Below are 16,944 nucleotides of genomic sequence, written 5' to 3'. Positions count from 1 at the left end.
TGTGTATTAATGGCTGACTGAAGCAGAGGCTATTATAAGCAGCAGGTTCTAGTGGACAGCACTGGGACACACAGACAGACGGATAGACAGCGAGAGGAAGAGTTGTGTGAATGGACAAGGGACAGAGAGGGAGAAGGGCCTCGGGGACCTAACTAAATCCAAAAAAAAACAACAACAGCCAGTCCTGCTGAAGGATTAGCGCCCTGTTCATGCTGTAAGTGAACCAAGAATAACACAGATTACAGGTGTGTGTGCGTTGTTGCTATTGATGTGCACTTTAAAGCTGACTAACCCACTACGATCCAATCATGTATCATCTGGGCTGAGCTGGGAAGTGGGTCTCTGGAGTCATCATGAATGCTAGTTTTAATGTGGATTAGGGGTTATCTTAATGAGTTTTCCCAACTAATGCAGGGCAAGTAAGGTCACCCATTGCTTATAAATGTGGGCGTCTTCAGTTGCCCCTCTTAGGGTATCCTATGACAATATCCTGGAGGTGACATAGCGCAAGGGCCTCTGTGGTAGCAGCATGGTCAGAATATATTTAGCTGTTGTCCTCACTTTACATGGTAAGTGTGTTAGCAAGGCCAGCAAATATACTCTGTCCTCAAGGGGCTCAACACCTTTAGAGCAGAAAACTAGAGTTGGTAAGAGTCAAATCACAAGTACACATACAGTATTGATCTGATATATTGGACTACAAGCTATCTTTGGACACACTGAACTTAAAAATTGCTGGAGTCAAAGTAAATTACGCTGGCTTTAGCATGATATGTGCTGCCAACTTAACAGTCATACTGCATGCTTATTCAGCATCTTGCCAAGAGTTACTGTGAAAGAGAAGATCCATACTAATCTTTACATCTAACACTGCACACCCCAGTTCGCTCGCTCAACTTAAAAGTGTACTGGAAACAGCTTGTACTCTTTAAGTCAAGCACAATACAGCAATATGAAAGTTATGAGTCGACCAGACACAAAATAAATGTCACATGACCTTTGTCGGACGGTAAATTTATCTCCATTCAACAGAACTTTTTTGTTTTTTGTAGCATTAAATAGCAAATATATTAAAATAGCATCATATATTAAAATAGCATCATATCATGTAAAACTACTAAGTTGCTAAATGTTTATTTTTATGCTTATCAAGCAAAAATAAAATAATGAGTTATAACTTAGTCATTTTATGTACATTGTAAAAATATAATATTTGTTTCAACTTAAACATGTTCATGTCCAGTCTAACTATATTTTTTAAGTTGACTGAATGTGAGAAGATAAATTAAATCATTACACAATTACCTCAACTTGTCTTTTACAGTGAGCGTATTTCCCAAAATGTCAAACCACAGCTTTAACCCTTTGAAATCTGGAGAGGCATTACTTTGCTTGTGCTGCTCTCAGATGACTTTTACAGATATTTAAGCCTTTGAATCCTGAGCAAATTGGTTCAATTTCTTTCAAAGTCATAAGAAAAAGGCAATGAGCAACCTGGTAGTAAATGTTTAACAAATAAAAAAAAAATAGTAGATTTATAACATTATTTTTTAAAAGCTAGGGAAGAATGTCTGAGTTAAAAAGAAATAAAGCTAGGGAAAGACTATATTCATAATTATAAGAATTAAATATTTTAAATTATGTTACAAAATTAATATAACTTTTAAGCATGCTTTCTACATCATTTCCTTGTTTGTTTGTTTTTCTACTTTTTTTAAAAACAAAATTTCAGGTAATTTCACAATAGCTTTTACCAGTTTCTTGCTAATTTTTGGGCCAGTTGCAGCGGTCCCATACAGATTTAAGGATATTTCCAGGATTTTAGGACATTGCTAGAAATTTTAGGGCATTTCTAGGATTTTAGGACATATTCAAGATTTTAGGACGTTTCTGGGATTTAAGGACATTTCTCGTATTTTAATATTTTTTTAGGATTTCAGGACATTCTAGGATTGTAGGACATTAGGGGCTTAGCCACGACCTCTGTCGGGGGCTGCAGGGGGTCCTCAAATGGCACTGTTTTGATGAACAAGCTCTATTTTGAAGCTGTTTTATGCACTCTGGGACCTGGGAAGTATACTACAAGTATAAAACCAAATCTTAGTGTGAATCACTTACTTTTATTATGAATTTGAAAATGGTTGTAAGGGCCACCCGGCACTCATTCAAGGGCCAGATTAAGTCCACAGGCTGTAAGTTGAGTATCACTGATTTAGAGAATGGATTCTTAGCTTTCAGATAAGTTAGATATGTTCTGCACATACATATGTTTTTATTATTGATACTGTGTTAGTTAACGCCACAAATGAGACAAATCTTAGGAGACCTAAAACGTTATCCAAGTTGTCATGTCAGCACAGGCAGCTTCTAATGCAGGTCATTAGGTCTGTAGCCGTTCCCTGCACTGATCCTGTGCTCTCTCCTCAACAGAACATGTCCCTGCCCTTTGTGATGACGTTGCCCCTGCTGATTGTCTTGGCAGCGGGGGTGTACTACATCTACAATGAGGTCATCCAGTTCATGTCCGCATCCTTAGTGCGAAATAAGGTGGTAGTGATCACTGATGCTGTGTCCGGAGTGGGAACTGGTAAATTATCTCACTCGTGTTTCTAATATTCAACCTTACTGTTATCACCATGGGAGTTTTGTTTTCACCCTGTCTGCCAGCAGGATGTCTCAAAGGCATATTCCATGAAATTTCCCCTGACTTGTAATCTTTTGGGACTAAAGAACAATTGATGTTTAGTTATACTGATCTATTGTGGCTAAATGGTAACCCTAGATTTGCGAAACTCTCATGGGCAAAAATGTTCTTGTTTTGCTGTCTTGTTTTGTGGTTGGTCGGTAGGTCTGGTTATGTTTAGGCACAAAAGGCACTTGGCTACGGTTGGGAAACAACAATGATTTGGCTTTCAAATGATCACTTGAAACATGGAACATGAAATCTCGCATGACTTCTGCGGGTTACCATCAAGACACTTGAAATTGTGTAATTTGATAATTATTGTATTATACCCAGGACTATAGAGTAATGGAGACTGACTCAGTTCAAAGTATGTTACTTTGAACTGTATTGCATTTGTAGCAACTAGTGAAGTGCCTATTCAAAATATGCCTGTTCAAAACAGGCTGATTGCTTGGTCTGTGGTAATACTGCTTACAGCTTTCTCAAGAACCGTTCATACAAAAAAACTCAACTTTCGATAAAAAGCTTCGTTGGCTTCTGAGCACTACACCAGAGCTGCAAACAGCTATAGATTTATCATGATGCTGAGATACATAAAATATTAATTTATGTTGCTACTTTAGCTTATTATACCCAGAAATACTGTGCAAATAGTCAGGGCTGCATTATATGTAAAAAAAAAAACCCAAAAGGCATATATATGTTTTATATATGATTCATATATATATGTGTGTGTGTGTGTAGCACCATAATGCTTCATTTGTAATGGCATGTGTGACACATTTTATCATTATCAAAAATGTACAGCTCCTTCGATTTGGGTATTGTACTTGGCCATATTCTAATTTTAATAATATTTAATTAATTGTGCAACTAAAGGTCCACCCTACTATTTACTTACACTGTAGCCTACTTAATAGCTTACCAGCATTCCCAGTTAGAGAAAGTGTGAAAAGTAAAGCAAAACAGTGTATCTCAGCTGCCATCCATTACTGGGTTAGGGTTAAAGAGTTCTGTCAGGTTGATGGCCCCAAGAGAGGCTAAAAGGAGAGCACCCAAACAGCACCTTAGCGGACACTATCCCACTATATATACCCTACCCTCCAACATCGCCGCTCCAGTTACATTGTGCTATACCCCATAGCTCATATGGGGTCAAAGAGCGTGTCCCAGCCTCCATTGAATAGCCTTGTTCAGAAGCAGTCACTGTGATGACAAGACCCCAGAAAGTCACTGCTGCTGCCCAAATACTCTGGCACATAACCCTTCATATCGAGATATGTTAATTACTGAGCTTTAAGGTGCTGGTGGACATATTTTTATCCTTTGAACAGAGCCAGGCTGGCTGTAGCCTGATGCTTAGCATTATAGGCATGATGGTGGTATCAATTTTCTTATCTAACTATCTAACTCTTAACAAGAAAGGCAATAAGTGTTTATCACAAAATGTCAAACTGCTCCTTTGAATGAAGTGATAAAGTTATTCAACAGGTTTATTTTCCTTTCTGTGCAGAGTGTGCCCATCTCTTCCATAAGGGTGGTGCCAGACTGATCCTGTGTGGGACGAGCTGGGATAAGCTGGAGTCTCTATATGACTCTCTGACTAGTGACACCGACTGCAGAGAGGTGAGGGAATTCATTCAATACAAACTTCAGTAACAACTTCAGTGCATTGCTGGCATAAATTTCAGTATGAAATAGCATAAACATGCCACTGAATAAACCCTTCAAACCTAAACCAATTCAAATCCAAACAGGTTTAATTCCACACTGATGACAATAATATTGCAAAGCTACACAGCAAACCAAAAGATTCTGCAGAAATTCAAGACAATTCAAACATAAAACCAAATCATCAACAATATGAGATAGATGATCATATTTGTATCTTATTTGTATCTCAAAGATGAAACTAGCCAGAAAGGGGGGCAGCCTCACAGGATGGCACCCTGTGCAGTTGGGGGATTAGTGCAAAGCTCAAAAGCACCCTGATAGCTAAAAACATCAGTAGTCATACAGGAGGCAACCTGGACCCTCTCCAGCCACCAGCTCTCACTCCATACTTGGTCCATACAGGGACTTTCAACCAGTGATCCTCCAGTTCCTAAGCCTTGTCCCAATAGACTGCGCTACTGCAACCCATTATGTACAGAACATATTAGTGTAGTGATGTAAGACAAACCTGTGTCTCCCTAGACGTTTCCCCCAAAGCTGGTAATTCTGGACTTCAGTGATATGGACAGCATGGAGGACGTGGTGGCAGAGGTAGTGGAGTGTTATGGCTGTGTGGACGTGTTGATCTGTAACAGCAGCATGAAGCTGAAAGCCCCGGTGCAGAGTGTCTCCCTGGAAGTGGACAGAAACATCATGGACATTAACTACTTTGGCCCTAGCACTCTGGCCAGAGGTGGGCTGAACATTCCTGAGAAAATCATCACCAAATAGACTTCCACTGCTATTTATATGATGTTGGTTCTTTGTGATCTTTTTAAAAAAAATCTAAATGATTATGCATTCACATAATATGGCAGGTGTTCTTCCAACAATGATGTCCAGAAGATCGGGACACATTGTGCTGGTCAACAGTATCCAGGGAAGACTGGCTGTCCCATTCAGAAGTTCATGTGAGTTGCCCATATAAGAGCTTTTATCCACCAATTTAAGGGATTGGTTCACCTAACAAACTCTCTTCTTATGGTAACATTACACCTAGGCAGAGTAGCAGAAAACTGTATTCAGTAGCAGTACTGTTACTTGTAGTATTTATAAGAGTTGGGCTGGTGTAAAAATTTTCATACCTGTTTGGTATAAGCCAAACACTGGACCAGACCGCTTTACCTAGTCTTACCAAGTGTTCAACGTGATTCAGTGGTCAATCCTGAGCGGAAGGTTGTGACACCATGTCCCAACCACACACAGTCTCTGGTCACAACAGAAAGCAAGAGTCTAACTATCACGTAGCATCCCGTAATAGCAGAGTTCTCTGTCCAACACTGAATCCATAAACATGCACTTCTGTCTCTTAATATAAAGAAACCATGTAGCTATCAGCTGTGCAATGGAAATCAGACCAGAGACGTAAACACTTAAAAGATGAGTGAGTAACCTACTTGCTGTTTTTCTACATTTGTAACATTTCTATTTTAAATCAGAGACCACATTTAATATTGTAATATTTACTGGAAATTACATAGAATATTGCCAACAGTGTGCAACAACATTACCCAAGCCTGTTTTTAGTTATGGTCCTGAAACTTAGGAGAAACTTTGAGCTTCCTGATCTCCCTCCAGCCAGCTGACACTGTATTTAAGTTTTTACAGAGAAATAAGAAGGTTTTGTATGAATAATTCCTCAGTTCGACTATATGAATCAGCTGTTTCTGGTCAGCTGCAGTGCTTTTAAAGCGAGCATCAGATATAAATAGTAACAAACTGCTGACAAAAGTTTCCAAAAAAGTAAGTTTCCAAACATGATACTATATTAATCACACTGTAATATTGTTTATGACTCCTGCAATTTGACTTGGATTTAGAGCTGTGACCTGGGATTCTTTTTTAAATTGCCAAAACGTGAAAGAAATTGAAAGATTAAAATGTTTTTGTTGAAAGTGTTTAAGAAAGTAATTAACTGGATGGTCATTTTTAGAAGATGTCTTTTGTGGTGCTCTTTCAGATGCTGCATCTAAGCATGCCGCACAGGCCTTTTTCGATTGCCTGCGGACTGAAGTGGAGGAGTATGGGATAGTTGTCAGCACCATCAGTCATACCTTCATTAACACCTCCGTCGTGCCGCCTGTGGAGGAGCCTTCCCCTGAACCAAACATCGTGGCTGCATGTGAGTAACAGAACTGGTGACTGAAAGGGTAAAAAATCATTCCAAAAGTTTCAGTTTATGGGAAATGGATAGGTGGTGTGAGGTCTATTTTGGTAGTACATAGACAAATGATAGACAAATTTACATGTATCTGTTCTTCCACAGATATCGCCAGCCAGTTGACCCATGGTGTGCGCCCATCAGTCCTGGCCAATGAGATTATGCAAACGGTAAACAGGAAGAGGAAGGAGGTTGTGCTGGCCCACCCCATCCCCAGGGTGGCCCTCTACCTCCGCTCCCTTTTCCCCTCCTTCCTCTTTGCTGTGCTGGCTGCTGGGGTGAAGGACTCAGTCCTGACTGATTAAATGCAGTAAGAGAAAATCTGAGGTGGAATGACAAGAAGATGTGAAATTAAGAAAGGATGTTTTTGGAAATGATGGATATATGTAATGTATGCATACATATCCCTTGAGCCGGGCTCAGACTACAGGAGTAGTGTCTCTTTATCTGCGAGATACAACTCAATGTCAAAATAGGTTAGGATTTTAAAACCACTGTAGTGTGAGCCCGAGGCTTCAGGTTTATCCTCCTTTGGCAATTAGTTTGTGGTCATTTAATTATAGTTTTAAGCCTCATCATTTTACATTTACTCTCTGTAATGACCTCTTAATAGTTTTTGTTGTTAGCAGCGGAGTTCGCCATTCCCATGCTGCATTCAAATTGCCTTCACAGCACAAAGGATTCACCTAAAACAACGCATGAATGTAATCCGGCAGTACTGTTTGTACTTTTATTTCCTTTATAGCCCCATTGTTTACTTTTAGCTCCTCCTACCATTGTATGGCAAATCAAATAAATGTAATAAATATTCACCTTGCATTTTGTCATGTGTGCTCAGTAAGTTTTCATTTGATACAGATTAATGTAATGCACTTGTATGTACAGAAATACAGTGCAGAATACTCACAGTTAGTATTTGCAGGTGGAAAAGGCTCAATAGGCTATTTGCAAGGATATGCATTGGTGTATTTTAACTAAGTGTGTTTACTCAAGTCCTATATTTAAGCACAATTTACTGTGCTTAAAGGTACTGTTACTTTACGTGAGTATTTCTGTTTTATGCTACTTTATGGAAGCAAAAAAAAGGCCAAAAGGATTTGAATTCTGTAAGCCAATAAATAACTCATTTTAAAACTTACTCACGTCTGAATACTTGAAATTTGGTGAAATTTAAATACCACCAAATTTATAGTGTTAGAATAATTTATTTCTGCAGTCATCTATCTGAATTTATGCACTCTGTTACCCCCTCTTTCAGGAGATAATCTAAATTTAGACAAGATATACAAGAGTCGAATACTCAAAAAACTTGATTCAGGTTGTTTAGATTCAGCTGCTTTTTTTCATGCTGAGAGAAATCTAAATTTGTTGACAGATCAAAACCTGAACATTTAGGCTGATGAATAATCAGAAAAATCTGAAAAGAACTGATCAGACATTAGTTTTAATCTTCATCTTTATAATTTGATGTAAAAAAATATATGAATATATGTTATGAGAGAGAAAATCTGAAAACTTCTGTATCTGAAATGACATAATGTGAAAGTAACCTCTGGAAATCATTAAGTTTCCAAAGTAAAAGATCCTAGTTTATTTATGTTAACTTTTCAACACTGGAGTTGAGTTTGGTCTTATGTTATCGTAAAATTATAATTATTATGACTTCACACTTCTATATTCTTCTAATCCACAACGTTCGAGAGAAAAAATACTGTACTTTTTACTGCACTACTTTTATCGAACAGCTATAGTTACATTATAGATCAGTATTTTACACATAAAAAGAAAAGTCTATAAACAGTCGTGTAATGTAACAAAGTAATAACACTAAGTTGCAGTACTTAAATATTTCATCTGTATTTAACTTGAGTTTTTAGATTTCCATCAACTTTCACTTTTACTCCACTACATGTCCTGAGTAAAATCAATACTTTAACCCCACTACATTTCCTCTCAGCATTTTAGTTACTTACTACAAAATAGAGGACAAAGGGAGGAAGTGAAGAGGGGATGGACAGATGGATAAAAGAATAAGAGGGGGAAAAAAATGGATTTTGTTCTTTGACCTTGTTTTTCTTTGAGTTTAATGCAGGCTTCATTTTTAAGGTGGTGTATGTTATGAGGAAATAAAATTCATGATCACTATAATTCTGACCACTTGCTTTTTTTATGAACAGCATTTACTTGTACTTTTACTGTCATTCTTAAGTACATTTAATATCTTTAAATTACTAATTACCAAGTACAGTAAATATCAGATATGTTTTTTCTATTGTGGTTTTATGACATTTAGTTAATAAATAATCTGAATATTTTTTCAGAATTTTTTAATGTAATGATTATTCACTATATTATACTTACTCTAATAAAGGGTCTGACTAAATGTAATGATCTAGTATTCTATATTGAACGCATACGCAAAGAGTGAGGCCATAGAGTGATTTTAATAGATCAATGTTGTTCTCTGTATGTCCTCTAGGTGGCAGCAATATACAGTTGTTATGGATACTGTCTGACTTCTGATGCTGAGGAGAGCAGCCATCGCACGCCTCCTATAACAATCAATTGTCAATATGGGTGTGTCAAAGTGTCTCAGTATCATCTGTTTTGAAATATTAACTAACTCTCCAAATTTGTCGAGGATGATTTATTTTATTATATTTTTGTTTCCTATTAGACATTTTTTTGCATATACTATTCATTTCTGTTCTGTTAATGTTGTAATAATTGCTTGCATTTCAATAAAAAATACAATTAAAGAGTTCTTGAAATACATAATGTTTGCTGTATACAAAAAACCTTCTTCAGGCAGCTATGACGTTCACACAGAGGCAAGATGTCCAATTACATGTCACTGAGATTTATTGCACTCATCACTTTAGGGCTGGAGGACAGGAGCCTGCTTGGTATTATCCTACAAGGATTACATTGGTGGGGTCAATGCTGGTCAATGTGCTCTCAACATGATGTATGTTGTATTTGGTGATTACTTGATGCATAAAATAACATCTGGTTGATTCATGTCACATTATATCAGAAATAAAATGTCACAGGATGCCAACTCTGTGACAAAAGCTCATCACACTTCTGTGATGTAAATGAGGAGCACACTTGGAGGGGCCGGTTCAAGCAGTGTGTGTGTGTGTGTGTGTGTGTGTGTGTGTGAGTGTGTGTGTGTGTGTGTGTGTGTGTGTGTGTGTGTGAAACTCTATTGGTATCATGTCCAGCTGGTATGCTTGAGTCCTCCAGGTCACCCTCCTCTGGGGAGTTTAACATCTTTTGTCTCCAGGGCCGGCGGGCAGGAATGTGACTCAAGTGTTCACATGAATAAATGCAGTTTTATGACATTTCCACCTGTCAAACAGGAAGGATTTCTTTGGAGCACTCAGCTGGACTCTGCAAATTGGCATTTTAATCTAACACATTTATTTGTGTCACATAGCACTGCCCCACCATGTACATGTACCAGATCTTTATAGCATGCAAAGACGGTCAGCCTCAAATATGAAGTATTGTTTAGCAAGAGAGGCATGTTGTATCATATCAGCACTGATGGAAGAAGTATATAGCTTCTTTACTCAAGTAGAAGTACTACTATCACACTGTAAAAATACTCTGTTATAAGAAAAGGTCCTGCATTAAAAATGCTACTTAAGTAGAAATAAGTAAGTATACTACTTAAAGTATCAAAAGTAAAAGTACCTAATGCTGAGAAATAAAAAAAAAAGATTAGAAAAAAACACCCCCAAACCTCACAATTATGAAAAAAAAATAGAAAAATTCGGTACAAAGTAACAGTACTTGCATTCACACAACTCCCTTTCCCAACCCTTAACCCCAAACCACCCTTTTTATTTTCTAACTACTTCTTTTATCTCATCATCGTTATCATTTTTATTATTACTATTATTATTATTATTATTAATAGTAGTAGAATTATTTTATTTATCTATTTATGGCTTTTTAATCCATTATTATTAAATGTTGTATGGGCTAAGAGGATGCAATGGAGAAAACATGAAAAAAGGGAGGAAAAAAACTGTGAGTAAGACTGTGAATATGATTGTATGAGCTGTTGTAACAGAAATAAAAAAAGAAGTCTAAAGGTAACTTAAAGGTAAATGAAACAGAAATGCATTTAGGAGTGCACTAATATCTGAGAATGGTCTAAACCTAAGAACTTCTCTCAATCATTATCTGGGCCAAACACAGCGAAGATGATAGTCCTGAAGCTATATTCAGAGTGAGGCGTCCTGAATGTGAGACATGACTTATGAGAATCACCTCGCAGGGACGTCTACTGCTCAGAAATGGCCTTTCCATGAGAGAAGTAATCACCCTTATCAATTTTTAAGGCTCAGGTTATTGACACGAACCTGACTTATGGAGGTAATGCAGAGGCCATGGTAATGATTCCCTAAGATTTTGCATACAACACCAGAGGGGCCGCCTCTTTCCTTAAAAATCTTGGATAATAGCGAACATTATTGCTCCAAAGAGTATTAAAAAAATGGGCTCTATTTAAGCTATCTATAGTTAATGCTCTTAAGTGCATCGCGTACGTTCATTTCAGACATGTCCAATTCCACTTTTGCTAGTAAAAATAAAATAAATTTCTGTTTCAATTTTTGTAATATTATTTTTAAATAATTAGTTGTAAATATAGCTGTTCTGGGGCTTAAGGGAAAATAACTGGTTTAGTCCCCATCAGGGTCCCCCCAGATAAGCATGAAATATAATTTTTAAAAATCAATTACTTTTGTATTTAATTCTCAGTTTATACTTTATGTCATTTCAGTTCAGCATTGTATCAAGTCATACCAGTCCACTTTACTAATTATTATTTTTTTGTTTCTTTTCTCTTTTTTAAAACTTTAATCTGCACACAACATTTGCAGATTTTCAAACGGCTCTGTGTTGCCACACTGGGGGCGGTTTGTGCAGATGAGCAGGTTTTGGCTTCCCTTTCAATCAGTCTGCAGCTCCCTGCTCATCTCATGGTGGGGATTACCAGGTTTTGCAAGGAACTCCAGAAGCTGGCAGCCCGGGGGGAGACTAATGTTAATGCTAACGTTAATATTTTATTTTGTCAGGTCCACTCCATAAAGTATTGAACTTGTGCTATTTTGGTGAACTAGTTTGAGGTAGTTTTCAACAGATGCAATGTACAGAGTTTTAACTTTGTTTCAGCTTGAAATGATCCCAAACAGTGAAAATGTTCTGTCATTTTCTCTAACCGGTCTCTTCTCCTCGCCCCTTGTAATTTCCTTTGTTGCGTCATTTTGCAGTCTAGGCTATGAAATCACATCTTCTAATTTTTAGCACAAATTTATGATTTTGAGATATATTCTTCACGTCACATGTTGACAATGTAAGATCATTCTGCCACAGTAAAAATCATCCATGCAAACACAATGCTCTGTGAATTAGACGGATTAAACAAAGCATCAATGTGGTAACTGAGTTACCTGAGTTTCTCAAGGAACCGTTTCAGCCTGAATAGGCAATTGCTGCTGTTTTAATGTAGAAGTCCAAAGAGGATCATCTGAAATGTCATCCAACTGTGGCTGCTTTCTTCTGGATTATGTCCAGTATTCACACGCATTATGTCCTATGAATCACAGGCATGCACTGAGTGATATATAGTGATGACATGTCGATATTATCATGCATCCCTTGTTCAACCATATAAGATATTACTTTAACAAGAAAAATGATTACTAAATACAATTTATGATGACACCAAAATACACAGTCCTTGTGGCAAATTGTTACTTTTTCTTGACAGTTCACCATTTAGCTCATAACTATATGGAGTGATTTGACAATATCTGTTAACTCTAACCCCATTTGCTCACCGTGTTATTTTTAAATACTGGATTCTAAAAAATCCCTTTACCCTTACCAGTCCTGCACACTGAAGTGAAAGAATTTACACAGACACACCCTATCAGCCAGAGAGCACTATACAGGATTTAACTATTCTCTCAAAGCATAATCTCAGCATCACATGTCATCTTAAGAATTTTTTTTATTCATACAAGTTTCGTTAATCCTCCTTGTTTGATTTCAAGATTACACATCTTAAGGAGAAAGTTTGCCTTAATCTTCTATAAATCCCAGTGTGCACTGCTTCTCATACCCCCTCACTTTCTACAGACACACAGCAGTCTCCACAAGATTAAGACTGCACTACCAGCTACAGAATAGCTGCTAAACCCTTTGATAAAGCACATTTATATCTTAAAGAAATATGTTTTGAATTTCAATCAACCCAAATAATCTATCTCTACCATTCAGTTTTATAACTGTACTACAAATTGCAAGAAATTACTAGGTATAGACTTTTTTTAAAGGGGGGAAAATGAAAAAAGAATATACTTTAAATTATTTTCCAGAATTATTAAAACTCTTTTGTTTTGTTTTGTTTGTTTTGTTTTTTGCTTGTTTGTTTTTGGGTTTTTTTTTAACTTTCACATTTTTTAAAATTTTGTTTTTGCTCATTTTCAGGTAAAAGTGTACTTTTTTACTTTTTTTTAACTAATTTCTTTCTTATTTCTGGGCCATTTCCTCTCAAGTTGCTCATTGCCCTCCTTCCATGTTTTTGAAAAAAAAATCTAAGCAATTTGCTCAGGTTTCAAGGAGTTAATGTCACGCAACATATATATACTAAAATAATTTCAGAAAAAAAGATTATACTTACTGTAGCTAAATCCATATATTTGATGTGATTCCATCTTATATTTGATTATATATTATTGCCCCAAAGGAATTTTTACTCTTGTGCACATTAAAGGGTTAAATACTTTTAATGTTGGTTACCATAATCCTTCAATTTTCTTGCTTTTGGACAGAAAAGCATTAAAATGTTCATGACCCTCAAATCAAGAGGGACCACCGATATAATTATGTTATCAGGAGATGTCGGAGAGAGATTTAAATCAGCCTAAACTTGAGGGAATGAGCACGACAGTTGGCAAATGCAAAATCCTTTATGTGCAAATGCAACAAAGGCCAAATTGAAGCAGGAATCCTTGTACTGAAAATAGATCTGGATTAATTTTATAAGTGCAAAGCTTATCTTTTCTTTTTGGAGTCTGATTTGGGTCTGAACAGCTCTTTGTTAGAATGTCAGCATGTCAGTGTGTTAGACTGGGTTTAAGTGGCGATGATAATAAAGTTCACAACACTCTCTGTTAAATGTCTGCATATTATCAGTCCGAGTATTGGGTGGTAACTCAATGTTCAGCTTCAGGGTCTGGCTTGACTGCCTTTATCGCTGCCATTGGAAATAACCACAACTTACTTTGAGTTACAAACACAAATAATGGTAGGGTGAAGTCAGGTAATTTGGGACATCAGGTAAAATGAGACAAATAAGATTTTACATCTCGAGCTTTTTAAATATAAACTGCTAGTCACCAAACATTACGTTTACAAACATTACACGTTATTGCATTGCTCCTACAAATGTGCTTTCCATAAAACAATCATTTTTATTGAGATATTATGGGCACACTAACGATTCAAAAATCCACTGTTCACAGAGCTTCGTAGATATCTTATTTGATGCAGAATATGTGCAACCAAAGCAATTTCAGACCAATCCATAAGTAGGAGCAACAGATACCACAAATGTGTACCTGAAATTGGGGATGACAGAATTTCAGCAAAATTGGGGGCAAGTATTAACCACGATATAAAGATTCATAATGATTCATGCATATAGGCGTTGCCTATTGAATATTATATATTAAATCATATCTTTGGATCAGTTTAAAGTGAACAGGAATTAGCTAGAGAAATAAAAATTTGCATCACAGATAGAAATGATGCCCTAATGCTTTACATCAAATTTCATCCCATTTGGCCCGATTGTGGTGCTATAATTTACAGCCCTGCCTTTAAATGTCCATATTCCTCACAGAGTTAATCTTCTTCTTCTATACCTTCTTCTATATACTTCTATATCTCAATGTCCTTTACAAAAAAGCCTTTTGACAATCACGGACACCATTATGGATTGCTTGCTAATTTGCATAATGTAAACTGGAATTGCCGCAGTTGTATACTTGTGCAAACCACTCAAGTTGCAGTTACAGTTTACATCCATGTCTGTGAAAACACGGATGTTTCACAGACATCTTTCCCCTCAGCAGCACAGAAGATCTATACAATCAGCGCAGTTTGAAGGTGGGAACCCAAGATTGGCATCACCAATTCAGTATCTGACCAAATGTAAATGGTAAATGGACCTGCACTTTTACAGCACTTTTATAGTCATTTTTTCTACCACTTTAGGCACTTTGCCACTCCAGGTCACATTCACACACACACAGTCACTGGTGGCCGAGGCTACCGTACAAGGTGCCACCTGCTACTCAGTTTTTAACCTTTCACACACACACTGATGGAACAGCCATCAGGAGCAAGGACACTTCAACATGTTGATTGGAGAAGCTGAGGATCAAACCACTGACGATCCGCTCTACCTCTGAGCCACAGCCGCACCCTTCTGTTCCTGAGTTATGGTGTAAAATAATGGCCTGAAAATTAGAACTTTATGATGTCAAAGAGAAGTTGGCCTTTGACTATATATACTATATAAAATGTAATCATGATGATCATTTCATCCTTTTAGATATCTGTGTGAAAAATGTGAAAATTAGAATACAAATTCTTATGAGTTATAACCCAAAACATATTTTGTGAGGTTACAAAGACCTTGACCTTTAACCTTCGACCACCAAAATCGAAGCAGTACAAACTGTTTGTTTCAAATTGTAATTTCCAAGCATAAACTGAGATAATGTTAATGCAATGATCAAGGGTTATTTTCTCAGACTTTGCAAAGCTCCTCCTGAGCCTCAGAGGACTTTTTTTTTTTTTATAGGCCGACACAGTATTTCGCTCATGACCAGGAAGCTGAACTATCATTCTGATGAAGTTTAACAACATATTGTTAACTATACATTTATGGGATACTATCACACTTGCTTTTATTATTATTTCATTTTTTATTTTTTTGAAAAATCGGCCTTCTCTTTCTGTGCCCATCAAAAAGTAAAGAATTTTACCATAAAATAATAGTTAAATGTAGGCAGAAGACACTATATCTTATAGTGTAACTGGAATAATGGACAATTGCCAAAGCACCAACTTCAAAAGCAGAGATGCTTTAAAAAAAGACATTTTGACACACACATAGATTTGAACCAAAGCGCAGAATAATATAAACAGTGACAGTCTGCAACATGAGATCAGTGTTTATGCACCAGGACGGAGTTGGGAAGCTCCAGCGTATTGAGTTCTGATGTGCCATCGCTCTTTGTGCATATTATATGCGAGCTATGGGAATCCAAATGCAACAATATTGACACGCTGCAATTAGAGTGGGGTCATTAGGTCTGCTGCTATTTTAGAGGAAAAAAAGAAAGTTGCATCACCGGAATCCTGCCTGACACAAGCAAATACACTTGAACACATGCACACACAAACAGTCCCGATCCTACCCACCCCCACCCTCACACACATGCTCACACCCTAATTTAGAGGGGGAAGATAAAGGGAGGAGGGGGTGGCTAATGAAACAGAAGGGGCACGCAGGGCGAGCAGGGATTTCTAAAGCCTGTCATCGCTGGATGCCTTGACCCCTGCTCAATTCCTCGCCTTCTTGGCCTCCTTAGGCCATCATGTTCTAAGGCTCGAGGAGAGGTTGAGGCTTTTCAAAATTCTTGATTGGATTTTTCTGTGAAACGTAACAGGACCACCCGCTGGTGTGAGTTCTGACAATCTGCTCGTTGGCAATGAACAAATCTGGACCCACAAACGACAGACAGCTGATTCAACATGGACATCTTTTCAGCAATGCTACTAAAAGACTATTCTAGTGTCCCAGAGCTTGCTAACAGCACTCAGAACATGTTGAAGTCACCTGCACAAAGAGGAACATCTAGTGGCAATCATTGTTAATGTAAGCAAGCTCGGCTAACTAGCTTTTATGTTCCAAATTTTAATGTTTAGAGCGGGGATACTAAACTTTGTTTGCTTGGGGGCCACTTTTGCAGAATGACAGGAGGCCAGGAGTCAGGCCCAGCAGCCCTGTGTTTGTAGGATTTTAAGACATTTCTAGGATTTTAGGAGATTTCTTGGACTTAAGGGCATTTTTAGGATTTTAGGACAGTTTTAGGATTTTTTGAAATAAGACAAATTTTTATTTATTATATTTAAGGATTAAATAAGGATTAATCAATAGATAAATATACAAAGAATTGATCAAAGAAAGAGCTTACAATGTGCAACCCTATTTTTACCAAAACATTATCATGACTTTTCAATAACTTTGCAGCAAATTTTTAAGACTAGACATTTCTCTGAATGATTT

General features: G+C 37.1%; 1 protein-coding gene across 1 annotated transcript; it reads left to right on the top strand.

The window, feature by feature from the left end:
* Positions 1–45: 45 nt before the first annotated feature.
* dhrs7cb (dehydrogenase/reductase (SDR family) member 7Cb) lies at positions 46–7,377 on the top strand. The gene is made up of 7 exons (XM_042508397.2): positions 46–214; positions 2,431–2,587; positions 4,200–4,312; positions 4,883–5,093; positions 5,218–5,310; positions 6,360–6,521; positions 6,666–7,377. Exons 2-7 carry the CDS (start codon positions 2,434–2,436, stop codon positions 6,863–6,865), a joined length of 933 nt encoding a protein of 310 aa, XP_042364331.2. The 5' UTR covers positions 46–214; positions 2,431–2,433; the 3' UTR covers positions 6,866–7,377.
* The last annotated feature ends 9,567 nt before the right edge of the window (positions 7,378–16,944 follow it).

Source organism: Plectropomus leopardus, chromosome 19, assembly GCF_026936395.1.
Source record: "Plectropomus leopardus strain MGB_pleo_1.0 chromosome 19, ASM2693639v1, whole genome shotgun sequence".
NCBI classification, from domain to species: Eukaryota; Metazoa; Chordata; class Actinopteri; order Perciformes; family Serranidae; genus Plectropomus; species Plectropomus leopardus.
Note: the sequence above shows the minus strand (reverse complement) of the source record. Positions and strands in the feature narration are given on the sequence as shown.

What these genes read in the sequence shown, in the direction of transcription:
- dhrs7cb (XM_042508397.2), top strand. Translation starts at nt 2,434, where the DNA reads ATGTCCCTGCCCTTTGTGATGACGTTGCCCCTGCTGATTGTCTTGGCA. An exon ending in TGTCCCATTCAGAAGTTCAT is followed by an intron (nt 5,311 to 6,359) that starts GTGAGTTGCCCA and finishes GTGCTCTTTCAG; the next exon opens with ATGCTGCATCTAAGCATGCC. An exon ending in ACCAAACATCGTGGCTGCAT is followed by an intron (nt 6,522 to 6,665) that starts GTGAGTAACAGA and finishes GTTCTTCCACAG; the next exon opens with ATATCGCCAGCCAGTTGACC.